This window comes from Dictyostelium purpureum, assembly GCF_000190715.1.
Source record: "Dictyostelium purpureum unplaced genomic scaffold DICPUscaffold_75, whole genome shotgun sequence".
NCBI classification, from domain to species: domain Eukaryota; phylum Evosea; class Eumycetozoa; order Dictyosteliales; family Dictyosteliaceae; genus Dictyostelium; species Dictyostelium purpureum.
The window spans coordinates 1-13,715 of NW_003519412.1; the positions used below are offsets into that span (position 1 = coordinate 1).

The following is a 13,715-nucleotide window of genomic DNA, read 5'->3' on the forward strand; positions in this document are numbered from 1 at the left end:
ATTTATAAAAATAAAATTATTGATTAAATTTACTAAATTTCTTTTTTTTATTTTTTTAGGATAAAATTAACTCATTCACATTTAATATGGCAAAAAAAGATCAAACTCAATTCTTTCAACGTATTATTTTAACAAATGAAAGTGAAAGCGATATTGAGGAGTATTCAGAAGTTGCTGAACAATTATTAGATGCAGTAAATTTAAGAGAAAAATATGTATTCCATCCAAAGATTTGGAAAGCAGATGCAGTACCAGGAGAAAAGCCACCATATCATCCATTCGAAGTATCAGAGGATCAAATGGTTACATCAGATCACACTTATAAAGTTGTAAATGGTGTATATTTTGTTTATTCCAACGAAAATGAAATGAAGAATGAAAATCCACTCTACAGCGTACCACACACTCTCAGCTCATACTATAAAGATATCAACAATTTAATGATGTTTTGTTCATACGGTCCAGCCAAGACATTTACATTCAAAAGATTACAATTGTTGGAATCAAAGTTCAACATGCACATCCTTTTAAATGATTCTCTAGAGTTATTGCAACAAAAAACTGCACCACACAGAGATTTTTATAATGTCAGAAAAGTAGATACTCACGTTCATCATTCATCCTCTATGAATCAAAAGCATCTCTTAAAATTCATCAAAAGAAAATTAAAAGAACATCCAAATGAAATTGTAATTTTCCGTGATGACAAATATTTAACACTTGCCGAAGTATTTAAAAGTTTAAATTTAAATGTTGACGAACTAAGTGTCGATACTTTAGATGTTCATGTAAGTAGTTTTTAAATTTTTATAATTTCTTTTTTTAAAAATATGCACTAACTTTTTTTTTTTCCCATAAAAAACTTTAGGCTGATAATAATACTTTTCATAGATTTGATAAATTTAATTTAAAATATAATCCATGTGGTCAAAGTAGATTAAGAGAAATCTTTTTGAAAACAGATAATTTAATTAAAGGAAAATATTTGGCTGAAATTACAAAAGAAGTATTTGAGGATTTAGAGAAATCAAAATATCAATCAGCTGAATATCGTTTATCAATTTACGGAAGAAAGATGAGCGAATGGGATACTTTAGCATCATGGGTAGTCGATAATGAATTATTTTCAACTAAAGCACGTTGGTTAATTCAAATTCCAAGACTTTATGATGTATATCGTGAAACATCAACAACAACATTCCAAGACTTTTTAAATAATGTTTTCCATCCATTGTTTGAGGTTACCAAAGATCCATCATCACATCCAAAACTTCATAAATTCCTTCAGCAAGTTGTCGGTATTGATTGTGTAGATGATGAAAGCAAATTTGAAAAGAAATTCACAGAGAAATTCCCAGTACCAGGTGATTGGAACAGTGAACATAATCCACCATACACTTATTATCTCTACTATCTCTATGCAAATCTTTACACTTTAAATAAATTTAGAGAAGAAAAAGGCTACAACATCCTCACCTTAAGACCTCACTCTGGCGAGGCTGGTGAAGTTGATCATATGGCTGCCGCTTTCTATTTAGCTCATGGTATCAATCATGGTATCAATCTCAGAAAAACTCCAGTACTTCAATATCTTTACTATTTAACCCAAATTGGTATAGCAATGTCACCACTCAGTAACAATTCATTATTTTTAACATATCATCGTAATCCTTTCCCTGTTTTCTTTGCCCGTGGTCTCAATGTTAGTATTAGTACCGATGATCCATTACAATTCCATTATACCAAGGAACCATTGATGGAGGAGTACTCTATTGCTACACAAGTTTGGCGTTTAAGTCCATGCGATATTTGTGAAATTGCTAGAAATTCAGTTTTACAAAGTGGTTTTGAACATAATGTAAAGAGTCATTGGTTGGGTCCAGATTATGCTAATTCACTTGGTAACGATATCAAAAAGACCAATATTAGTGATATTCGTGTTTGTTTTAGAAATGAAACTCTTACTGAAGAACTCCATCTCATCCTTAAATCACTTCAAACTCTTCCACACTTTAAAGATTTAAATATTAGTTTCCTTTTAAATAAATTACCAAGCGAAATTACAAGTGGTAATGAATATAAATTTAAAAAGGGTCAATTAAAATTAGCTTCTTCAAATAAATCAATTCGTACTTCTTCAGTTGGTTCAACTCCAAATTCAAATACTCCAACCTCCTCAACTCCAACTTTAAATTCTTCCCCAGGCGCAATCGTTCACTTAATGAAAACCAAACCATATAATCCACCACCACTTTCTTTAAATGTCTTTAAAGGTGAAAGTCAAACAAACATAAACCAAAATCAAAACAATAGTTCACCAACTGTTGTATCAACTCAACCAACTACAACTCCAAACCCAATTGAAAATTAATTTATTTAAATAATAAAAAAAAAATAAAAAAAAAAAAAAAAAAAAGAAAAAAAGAAAAATATAATAGTTATAAATATAATATTTATAATAGTGTATTGTAGTAAACAATAAATTTAGAATCATTAATTATTATACATAAAATTCTGCTTTTAAAAATTATTTCTTTTTTTTTTTTTTCATTCTGTTTTTTTTCTTTAGTTTAAAAATTTTTTTCCAAATTTTTTTTTTTTTTTTAATATAAAATAAAATCATTTTTTAATTAAATTAATGGCAATAAAAAGAAATAATAACAATAAAACAATTAATTTAACTGTAGAAATAAAAAAAATAAAAAATGGCAACAAATAATACAACTATTGGTATAATAGGTACAACTGGAAGAGATAAATCTCGTCCATTAAACAAAAAGCATTTTGAATTTATGGCAGATGTTTTAGAACAGTATTTAGAAAATCTTTTTAACGAACATAAAGAAATCGAAAGGGATAATGTGACACTATATTCGGGGGGTGCGGCATGGGCAGATCATACAGCAGTAGATTTTTTTTTAAAGAATTCAGAAAAATGTAAATTGGTTGTATATTTACCTTGTCCAATAGTAGAAAAGCAATTAGATGATGGAACTAAAGTATATAAATTTGAAGACAATGGTACCAAAGGAGTTTCAAACCCAGGAAGAACAACAAACGGATATCATGAAAATTTCAGTAAACAAATTGGTAGGGATACAATATTAGACATTGTGAAAGCAAAAGAATTAGGCGCTATTATCGATAACAGTGTATTAGGTTTTAAAAATAGAAACACGTGTATATCAAAAGCAGATTTCTTAGTTGCATTCACCGGTGCTCCTGGTAACGCACCTCTAGGGGGTGGTACTCTTGACACATGGAAAAAATCAAATTCAAAATATAAAAGTCATATTACTATACCTGAATCATTCACAAAAATTAATTAATAAAATTGTATATTAAAAAAAAAAAATTAACCTGTTATGGTAATTCAAATTTTATAACTTATTTATAAATGCAATTGATTTATATTTAATGGATTTTATTTAGATTAAATTTACAAAAAGTAAAAACTTTTAATAATTGTCGTTTGGTGTCATGAATGACCAAAAATGTACTCATTTTTTTGTTTTATTATAATTTTTTCTACAAAAAAAAAACATATATTGTTAATAAATGACCACACACACACACACTTTCTATATAAATTTTTTCATTTCATTAATATTTATGGCGAGTGGTGGTGAGATGGAAAAGGGGGTCTCTGAAAGCATGAAAATTAAATTTTTTAATTTTTTCAATTTTTTTTATTTATTCTTTTTTTTTTTTTAATTTATAATTTAATTATTTTAATTTATTTTTCAAAATTATATTAAATTATTTTTATTTTAATTTTTTTATTGTTTTTAATTTTTTTAATTTTGTTTATTTTTCACATTCAAATAAATTATCAGATAAATATTGTAAGTAAAAAATAACAGTAAAAAAAAATATTTTAATAAAAAAATTAACTAATAATTTTTTTTTTATAGAAATTTTAAAATGTTAACAGTACTTATTCCATCAAGTATTAAGAACTATACATCAAGTACATTTGTATCTCTTGGTCACAATTACTTATTTAAAACCTTTTTACCACAAATTAAAAAAGGTCAATTAAAAGTAGAAATTGTTGACGAAAACTATCCAAACTATAAAACAAATGGCAATCCAATGGTATTTGGTAGTCTAGATAGCGACTATGATTACGAAAATGTAATGGTTACATTAACTATTAAAAATCTTTATAATTTTATGATTAAAAGTAAGTAATTTTCTAATATTAAAAATAATTTTTTTTTTTCTTATATTAATTTTAATTTAATTTTTTTTTATTAGTTTTATTTAGCCATGATATTGGTTTAGGTGAATCATTTATTTTAGGTGATTTCGTTGTTAGTAATTTAAAAGAATTCATTAAAAGTATGTTTTATATATAAGAAATACTATTAAATAGTTATTAATTAATTTTTTTTTTCTATAGTTTTCCTTCTTAACTTTGAAACAACAACTGAAAATAAAAATAAATTGTTTACATCGATTAATGATAACATTAATCTTTTTGTAAACTTCCTTTATAACAAATCAGTTGATAATTCAAGAGATGCTATTAAAACCCATTATAATATTAGTAATGAAATGTATGAAATAATGTTAGGTCCAGCCATGTGTTATTCAAGTGGTTTATTTAAACACAAGGGCGAAGATTTATATGCTGCCCAAATGAGAAAAATACATACCTTGCTTGAAAAATCAAATATTTCCAAAGATGATCATATTTTAGAAATAGGTTGCGGTTGGGGAACATTGTAAGAATCTTTAAACATATATAGTATTTATTTATATTTATTAACAATACCTTAAATTAATAGATTAATAGAAGCTGCTAAAAAATATGGCTGTCGTGCTACTGGTATTTCAATTTCAGAGGAACAGGTAAAATATGGTAGAGATTGGGTTAAAAGAGAGGGATTGGATCACTTGGTCGATCTCCAAGTTTGTCACTATAGAGATGTAAAAGGCAAATACTCTCGTATTGTTTCTGTAGAAATGATGGAGCATTTAGGTTCTGAACACCATGGTGAATTCTTTAAAATTGTAGATAATCTTTTAGAACCAAATGGACTTTTTGTATTCCAAGTCATCACATGTAGAGATAAAGATTATGAACATAAGAGAATGGGAAAAGGTAATTTATATTTTATTTTTAATATATAATTAAACATTTTATTAATTTTTTTTTAATTTTTAGATGTAGGTTTTATTAACAAATATATTTTCCTTGGTAGTGAGTTAGCATGTGTCACTACCATTGTTAATGCCGCCACAACCCATTCAACATTGGAGCTTCAAAATGCTGATTCAATTGGACCACACTATTCATACACTTTGGATGCATGGAGGGAAAATTTAATTAATAATTCAGAAAGGGTAAAACAATTAGGTCTTGATCAACAATTTATTAATATGTTTGATTTCTATTTAAGCTCATGTTCCGCTTGCTTTGAAACCAGATATATTAATGATTTCCAATTTGTTTATTCTCGTCCTTTAAACACCAAAAATTTAAAAACTCAATTTTATAATTAAATAATATATTTTAATATAATTAATAACAAAAAAAAATAAAAAAAAAAAATAAAAAAATAAAAATAAAAAAAAAAAGTAAAAGTAAAAAAAATAAAAGCCAGTTATATTAATATATTTATATTTATATATAAAAAAGATAATTTTTTCTTTCATTTTTTATTTATTTATCCTTTAAATAAATATTTTCCCGCTTGGGTTTAAATTTTTTTTTTTTTTTTTGGGTTATTTTTTTTTTTTTAAACAATCTTAAAATTTTCTCAAAAAGTAATAATTTTTTTTTTTTGGACATAGAGACATTATGGCACTACATTTTGTTTCTAAAAACGTTTTTGCATTTTCATGATGTTATAGGCACGGTTCTATAAATATACAGTGCTATTCTTAAACTTTTATAAAAAAAAAAATTATATAAATTTTGAAAAAAAAAAAAAAAACTTATACTAATTAGAGTTAATAAATAAAATAGAAAATGAAAGTAAAAGATTTAAATATTGTAATTATAGGTGGTGGCCCAGCAGGGCTATCAATGGCGAGATTACTTCAACTTAACGATTTTAAAAATGTAATGGTAGTAGAAAGAGATATTAACCGTACTATTAGAGTTGGTGGTTCATCATTAGATTTACATTCAGATAGGTAATTAACATCAAAAATTAACCATTATTTAATTATTATGTATTAACTATCATTTTAAAGTGGTTTAATTTTTATAGAAAAGGCGAAACTAATGAACGAATTTTTAAGAGTTTCAAGACCAGAAGGTGAATCTATTACTATAGCAGATAAAAATGCTAATATAGTTTTAAAAAAACCTCATTTAAAAATTGCAAGTAAAAAACCGGAAATCGATCGTGGTGTATTACGTGACCTTTTGGTTGACTCATTGGTTGAGGGTACAATCAAATGGGACCATCAATTTGTATCATTAAACCAATTAGACAATGGAAAAACTGAAATAGTTTTTAAAGATGGGAAAACAATAGTAGCCGATTTAGTTATAGGAGCAGATGGTGCAAATTCAAAAATCAGACCCTATGTTACAGATATGAAACTAAAATACTCTGGTATCACCTTGGTAGAATTTGAAGTTGAAAACCCAAAACAATTATGTCCACAAGTTTACGAATGGGTAGATGCAGGTTTATTTTATGTTCTCGATGATGAAAAAGGGTTTATTGTTCAATTAAAGGGTGATGGAAATTTAATTATTTATTTATCATGTAAAAGAGAAGGTAAATTTTTTTAAACTTTATTTACTTTATAAAATAGTAGTACTAATATAAATATTTAATACCTATTTATTTAGAAAATTGGATTAAAAATTCAGGGTTAGATTTTAAAAATGATTTAGAATCAGTTAAAACATTTATTAAGAAGGAAGTTCTATCAGATTGGAACCCAATTTTTCATAATGTTGTAGATAATGCGACCTTCTTTATTCCAAGACCTTTGTTCTCTATACCATTAGATCCAATGATAGATTGGAAATCAAATAAAAACATTACATTAATTGGGGATGCTGCCCATACAATTGTCCCATATGCTGGCAAAGGTATCAATAGTGGAATGATGGATGCTGTAGAACTAACAGAATGTTTAATAGAACCCTCAGATATGCAATTATCAGAAAGATTAAATAGATACGAAGAAAAAATGCACACAAGAATGTTAGAAGTTGCAACCGATAGTATGGATGCACAAGAAATAGTGCATAACAAGGATGCCAATACTCTATTAGTGGATAGATTTTTAGGTTACTATAAATATGTTAAAGATATATTGCCATACTTTATATATTCCATAAACTATATAACTGATTTATTTGGTTTTTCAAAATAAAGTATTTTTCAAAGTATAAATAAAATTTTATTTTTATCTATCTTTTAAAAAAAAAAAAGTTATAAATTATTTATTTATTTTTTAAAAAAAAAAATTATAACCATTGGATATTATTTCTTGTTTATATTGTTTATATTATTATTATTATAAATTATTAAGTATTATTTTAATTGTTTTTGATCATATTTTCAGAAATTTCGTGAACAGCTTTAACAAAAGACTCTGGACCTTCAATTGGATGAGTTGGGTGCATACCATGACCTAAATTTGCAATATAACGTTTAGTTCCAAATGATTTGAGCATTTTTTCTGTTTCTTCTCTAATAACTTGATCACCACAATATAAAACACATGGATCTAAATTACCTTGAAGTGAAACTCTATCACCAACCATTTGTCTAGCTACAGATGGTTCAATAGTCCAATCTAAACCTAAAACATCATAAGCACCACTCTTTGAGAGATCTTCTAATGCGAAATTTGAACCTTTAGCAAAACAAATTAATGGAATTTCTGGATGAGCTGCTTTAAGTTCTTTACCAATTTGAACAAGATATGGGAGGCAAAACTCTTTAAATAAAGCTGGGCTTAATTCATTTGACCATGAATCAAAGATTTGTAATGCTTGAGCACCTGCTTTAATTTGTCCTAATAAATAATCAATACAAACACGTGTAATTTTTGAAAGGAATTCGTGTGCTTCTTTTGGGTGTTTATATAACCATCCTTTTGATGTGGCCATGTTTGAGCCACCACCACCTTCGATACAATAAGTCATTAAAGTCCATGGTGCACCTGAAAAACCAATTAATGGAACTCTTCCTTGTAAATTTTTTCTGGTTAAAGTTAAAGCATCAAAAACATAACCTAATTCTTCATTAACATTAACTGGATATTTTACTCTATAATTTTTTAATTTTTAATTTTTTTTTAAAATTTTATTATTAGCAACAAATGATAATATTATAACTATAATTATAAACTGGATATCTTACCTTGATAAATCTGAAATTTCTTTAACTGGATTTGGGAAATGTGGACCTTTACCTGGAATCATTTGAACCTCTAAGCCCATAGCTTGTGGAACAACAAGAATATCACTAAAAATAATTGCTGCATCTAATGGGAATCTATCAAGTGGTTGTAATGTAACTTTGCATGCTAATTCTGGTGTTCTACAAACTGAAAAGAAATCGACATCTGCTCTTACACTCTTGAATTCTGGTAAGTATCTACCTGCTTGTCTCATAATCCAAATTGGAACATATGGTACATCTTCACCTTTGCATGCTTTTAAAAAAACATCATTCTTTAATTCTGGAAATTCTATTTTTTCTGTCATATCGAAAATATATTATATATAATAATAATGATTATTTAATTTAGAACAATAAAAATCAAAATCACAAAAAAAAAAAAATAAAAAAAAAAAATAAAATTTAAAAAAATAAAAAAAAATTGCATATCTTTTATTAAAATATTATTTTCGTAAAAAAATTTAAAATTTTTTTAAATTTTATGTTTTTTTTTATTTTTTATTTTTTATGTTTATTATGTGTGTTAAATAAAATATAATGTTATATTAAATATTTGGTTTTTGTATATTTTATGATTTTATTTTTTTATTTTAATTAATTTAATCCAAAAAAAAAAATAAAAAAAATAAAAAAATTATCTAAAATGGGAATAAAAAAAAAAATTCTCACATCCATACTAATCAAAAATTCTTGGAACAAATAAACGGAATTCATTTTATTTTTAATTTTTTAAAATAATTATTTTTTTTTTTTACAAATTTTTTTTTTTTTTAAATGCCATAACATATTTAACAAATATAAAAATAATAAATATTTTAAATAAATAATAAAATTGCAAATAAAAAAATAAAATAAAAGCAATGGAGTCATTTGATGATATAGAATGGGAAGATGATGAGGGCAATGTCACCAACGACAGTATAACAATTTCCTCAAATAATGATACAAGTTTCCAAAATTTTAGATTTGACGAAAATAGTTTAGAATTTGAAGATGATGAAGAACAAGGAAATAAAGAGGAAAACGAAACTTCATTTTTAAATAATAAAAAAGATGAAGATGAAAAGGAAACTGATGATGAAAATGCAATGTGCGCATTAATTTTTTTTTTTTTTTTTTTTTTTAATTTAATCAAAAAATTTCATTTATTAATTTTTTTTTTTTTAATTTAATTTTTTTAGAGAATTCGAAATAGATACCAATATTTACAAAAAAGGGAAACAAAAAAAGATTATTAAAAGAGTAGATGTAAAAGAGAAACGAAGCTTTCTTCATCTTCATAAAGCAACATTGGTATTGTATTTGGCAAGTTTTAAATACACTGCCACAACACTATCAAATGAAAATTTAAATTCAATTTTATTATCAATTATACCCCAAAGTTTAATAAAAAAATATAAAAATAGTTTTTCAGTTGATAAAGCAAATATAACAACAGAAACCACAAAAAATTCAAAAAAATCGACAAGATCAAAAATAACAAATGATTCCCATGATTTAAAAACCCCACAAAAAGAATGCTTTAATGAAATTATTAGCTGGTATACTGGTACTTTTAAGTTTGACGAATCAATCCCAAATGTTATGGAGGAAAAAGAAGGTGATGTAAAGTCTTCAAAAAGAAAAGTAAACACTAAAGATAGTAAACCCTTACCAAAAGTATGTATTTTTAATTAATTAAAACAATTTAAAATTAAATAAAATTGACATTAATTTATTTTTAAAGAATTTATTATATAATCAAATATTAAAACAAATTAATCAAAGAAAACTTTCAAAGAAACTTTATGTTGAGTTGTTTTATATGGTTTGCAATTTATTAGAGTACGAGTGTAGGTTAGTAAGATCACTAAATACTCCTCCACCAGTGCCAGTAACACCAAGCAAAATGAAAAGAATTCAGAGTGCCAATTTATCACCGGCTGCATCAAAGAAATCAAAATCATTACCAAACTTATCAATAAGATTAGATGAAGAAAAAGAAAAGATGAAAGTTAAGAAAACAACTACTACCACTACCACTACTGCAATATCACCTATAAAGAAAAAAATCAACGAGGCCAAAAACAAAGGTAGAAATACCGGTAAAGCTAAAAAAAAAGAATACAATGAAAGCGAAAGTGACAGTGATGAAGAGGAAAATGAAAGATTTGAAAAAGAAGATGATAGTAATAAAATGATCACCACACCAGTTACCAAAAGACAAATGGCACTCCAGAGAAATAATAGCCCAGAGAAAAAACGACCAAATTCAAAGAAAAGAGTAAAAAGTGATACTGATACTGAAGAATCTGAAAATGAAGATGAAGATAAAAAGAAATTCAAAAGGTCATCATCTGAACCAATTTCAAAATCAAAAAATTCAAAAAAAGATACTATTTTATCAAAATCATCATCAACTCTATCAAATACAAATAACAATTTTGAAATTGAAAATTGGTTAGAAATATTCGATCACGATGAAAATAGATGGATAACCATTGATATAATAAACAAAACTATTGATAAGGCAGATGAGTTTGAAAAATATGAAGCTCCATTTTCATATGTTATAGGTTATAATACAAGTTTAATGAAAGATATTACATCAAGATATACAAATAACTATATTGGAGCATCACTAAAAAGGTTACCAACTGCACAAACAAATTATTGGGTCCAATTAATAGAAAATATTTTCAACGATAATAGTAGTGAAAACAATGAAGACTCTGATTCATCCGCAATAAAAAATAAGCATATATCACCTGAAAAAAGGAAATTGTTAGAAGAAATTATTAAATATGAAAGAAAAGAAAAAATTATTAAAGAGAGTAAATTAGAATTTCCACAAAGCTTTGCGCAATTTAAAACACATCCGGTTTTTATTTTAGAAAAAGATATTCCCAAATACTCATCCCCCGACCCAAATGAAAAGCCTCTAGGTTTATTTAAAGATGAACATAAAATCTATCATCGAGATCAAATAAAAGCACTTCATACATCTGATAAATGGGTTCAATATGGCTATATGGTTAGGGATGGCGAGCAACCAGTCAAAGTAGTCAAAGGCCGTTCAAAATCAAATCCAACCTCGCTGCTATACGGTGAATGGCAAGTTAACGTATACAAACCTCCTGTCATTGTCGATGGTATAGTTCCAACAAACTCCTTTGGTAATGTCTATTTATTTAAACCAGAGATGCTACCTATTGGTGGTGTTCATCTTAAAGGTGTAGGTTATGCTAGAGTTGCTAGAAAATTAAAAATCTCAATTGCACCTGCGGTAGTTGGTTGGGACGTCACAAGTCGTCGCTCTTATCCACTACTTGATGGTATTATCGTCGCAAAAGAAAACAGTAAAAAGCTATACAAAGCCTGGTTAGCTGAATCCGCTGTAAGAGCTGAGGCTAATCAAATAAAAAAACAAGAAGAAATTAAAGCACGTTGGAAACGTTTCATGAAAGGTTTACTAATCAAAGAATATATTCAAAAAACTTATAGCGCAGATGGCAACGAAAAATACATTAAATAATTTAAAGCCAATTAATGATGAAGAAAAAAATCAAGATGTTGTAAATATTATTGGGGTAAATAATGAAGACGAAAAAGAAAAAGAAAAAGAAATAGAAAAAGAAAAAGAAAATTTAAGTTTTATTAAAAAGAAGTTAAGTAGTTATAAAGAACCAACTGTAAATAAATCTCCACCAATAAAAAAGAAATTAACATCACCATCAAAGAATAAAAAACCTGTAAATAATAGAAGATCACCACAAAAGAAAAAACAAGTACTTAGTTTCGATTCGACTGATGAGGAAAAGGAAAATGAATCAGATAAGGAAGAAACCAATGATGAAAATATTAACAGCGACCAAGAAAAAGAAGTTTTAAATGTTATCTCAAAACCAATAACAAAAAGACAGCTTGCCCTACAACAGAAACAAATAAACAAATAAACAAAAAAACGAATTAATCCTTTAAAAAAATTAATTTAATTTCTTATATTTTATTATAGATTATTATTTAACCTTTATTATGAAAATAAATTTTCTTTAATGAATTTTTTATTAACTACCCTTATATAGTTGTTAGATATCTCGGATTTTAACATATTATTAATAACGTTGGATGAAATTTAATTAATATAATAAAGAAGTAGTCACACAATAAAAATTTATAAAAGTTAAATATTTTGGAACTAATTAACCCCCACCACATTATAAACAACTTTAATTATCTTCAAATACTATATAATAATAGACATATAAATTATAAACCTTCATACCTAAACTGTTGTAAATAAATTAAAGACTCTTTTAAGAAAACGTAGAATGAAACCATTTTTTCAACTTCAAATATCTTAATGAATGTTTTAAAATATATAAAAATTATAGAAAATCTCAGGAAATATCAAATATAAATAAAAGGTAGTCTATTTTCCATTAATACATAGGTTTCATAAAAAGCTTCATACATTTCGTTATTATTGTTATTATTATTATAAAATATTAGTAACATTTATCTTTTTTAATAATTATAGATCAATAAAATATTAACATTAATAAAAAAAAATTTCATAATTATGGTGTAAAAACAATAAATAAAAAAAAAAATATTTATGGGCAAAGAAAAATATACTTTATATTTTAAATAATAGATTAAATTTAAAATTGAAAAACTTGTTTAATTTATATAAAAAAAATAAAATAAAACAAATTAAATTTAAAAAAATGGGAAAATAAATCAAAGATTAAATAAATCAAATTATACTTTCTATATGCATAATGATTAGGGTTTTTTGACCAGCTTAAAAGAATAATATTAAGAAATAATTATTTGAATAAAAAAAAAAAAAAAAGAGAGAAAAAAAAATCATAATTTCGTCCAAACAATTTTTTTTTTCCTCACACATTTTTTTTAATTTGCACACTAAACGATAAATATTGCCAACACTAATTCGTAATCAAGAAGAGATATTAAATCTTTCAGAGAAAAAGTTCTTGTGATATAAAAATTTATTAATTATTGATTATATTATTTGAAAGAAAAAACAGCTGTTATCTCAAGATCTAAATCTGAATTTAAAACGAACGATAATTGGCTTATATATTTTTTTTATATTTTGTTTGCGTATGTTTTTTTTTTTAAGAGAACGAGTGATATATTTTTAAGAAAAAAAAAAAAAAAAAAATTGAGATTTTTTTATTTAAGTTTTTTTTTTTTTTTTTTTTTTTTTTTTTTAAATTAAAAAACCTTGGTAAACCCCACCCCCGTGGTTTATCCCTTTATATTTTATCCCCAAAAAAAAAATTTTTAAACCAAAAAGAAAATTTTTTTTTCCATTTTTTT

At 25.4% G+C, this 13,715-nt stretch overlaps 6 protein-coding genes across 6 annotated transcripts; 5 read left to right on the plus strand and 1 right to left on the minus strand.

The window, feature by feature from the left end:
• The first annotated feature begins 59 nt into the window (after positions 1 to 59).
• DICPUDRAFT_46881 (AMP deaminase) lies at positions 60 to 2,508 on the plus strand. Its single transcript, XM_003286570.1, has 2 exons — positions 60 to 788; positions 869 to 2,508. Exons 1-2 carry the CDS (start codon positions 87 to 89, stop codon positions 2,369 to 2,371), a joined length of 2,205 nt encoding a protein of 734 aa, XP_003286618.1. The 5' UTR covers positions 60 to 86; the 3' UTR covers positions 2,372 to 2,508.
• A 197-nt stretch (positions 2,509 to 2,705) lies between these two features.
• Positions 2,706 to 3,329, plus strand: DICPUDRAFT_31218 (uncharacterized protein; the record flags this gene model as incomplete). Its single annotated transcript, XM_003286571.1, has 1 exon — positions 2,706 to 3,329. The coding sequence occupies one exon, from the start codon at positions 2,706 to 2,708 to the stop codon at positions 3,327 to 3,329; it is 624 nt and encodes a 207-aa protein (XP_003286619.1).
• Positions 3,330 to 3,813: 484 nt separating this feature from the next.
• Positions 3,814 to 5,640, plus strand: DICPUDRAFT_94214 (uncharacterized protein). The gene is made up of 6 exons (XM_003286572.1): positions 3,814 to 3,845; positions 3,915 to 4,186; positions 4,261 to 4,344; positions 4,406 to 4,730; positions 4,794 to 5,110; positions 5,174 to 5,640. The coding sequence occupies exons 2-6, from the start codon at positions 3,925 to 3,927 to the stop codon at positions 5,509 to 5,511; spliced, it is 1,326 nt and encodes a 441-aa protein (XP_003286620.1). The 5' UTR covers positions 3,814 to 3,845; positions 3,915 to 3,924; the 3' UTR covers positions 5,512 to 5,640.
• A 340-nt stretch (positions 5,641 to 5,980) lies between these two features.
• Positions 5,981 to 7,350, plus strand: DICPUDRAFT_150613 (uncharacterized protein; the record flags this gene model as incomplete). Its single annotated transcript, XM_003286573.1, has 3 exons — positions 5,981 to 6,147; positions 6,208 to 6,743; positions 6,818 to 7,350. The coding sequence occupies 3 exons, from the start codon at positions 5,981 to 5,983 to the stop codon at positions 7,348 to 7,350; spliced, it is 1,236 nt and encodes a 411-aa protein (XP_003286621.1).
• A 166-nt stretch (positions 7,351 to 7,516) lies between these two features.
• Positions 7,517 to 8,692, minus strand: DICPUDRAFT_150614 (uroporphyrinogen decarboxylase; the record flags this gene model as incomplete). Its single annotated transcript, XM_003286597.1, has 2 exons — positions 7,517 to 8,252; positions 8,346 to 8,692. The coding sequence occupies 2 exons, from the start codon at positions 8,690 to 8,692 to the stop codon at positions 7,517 to 7,519; spliced, it is 1,083 nt and encodes a 360-aa protein (XP_003286645.1).
• Positions 8,693 to 9,247: 555 nt separating this feature from the next.
• DICPUDRAFT_94215 (uncharacterized protein) lies at positions 9,248 to 11,972 on the plus strand (the record flags this gene model as incomplete). The annotated part of the gene is made up of 3 exons (XM_003286574.1): positions 9,248 to 9,477; positions 9,569 to 10,046; positions 10,114 to 11,972. 3 exons carry the CDS (start codon positions 9,248 to 9,250, stop codon positions 11,899 to 11,901), a joined length of 2,496 nt encoding a protein of 831 aa, XP_003286622.1. The 3' UTR covers positions 11,902 to 11,972.
• Between the last annotated feature and the right edge of the window lie 1,743 nt (positions 11,973 to 13,715).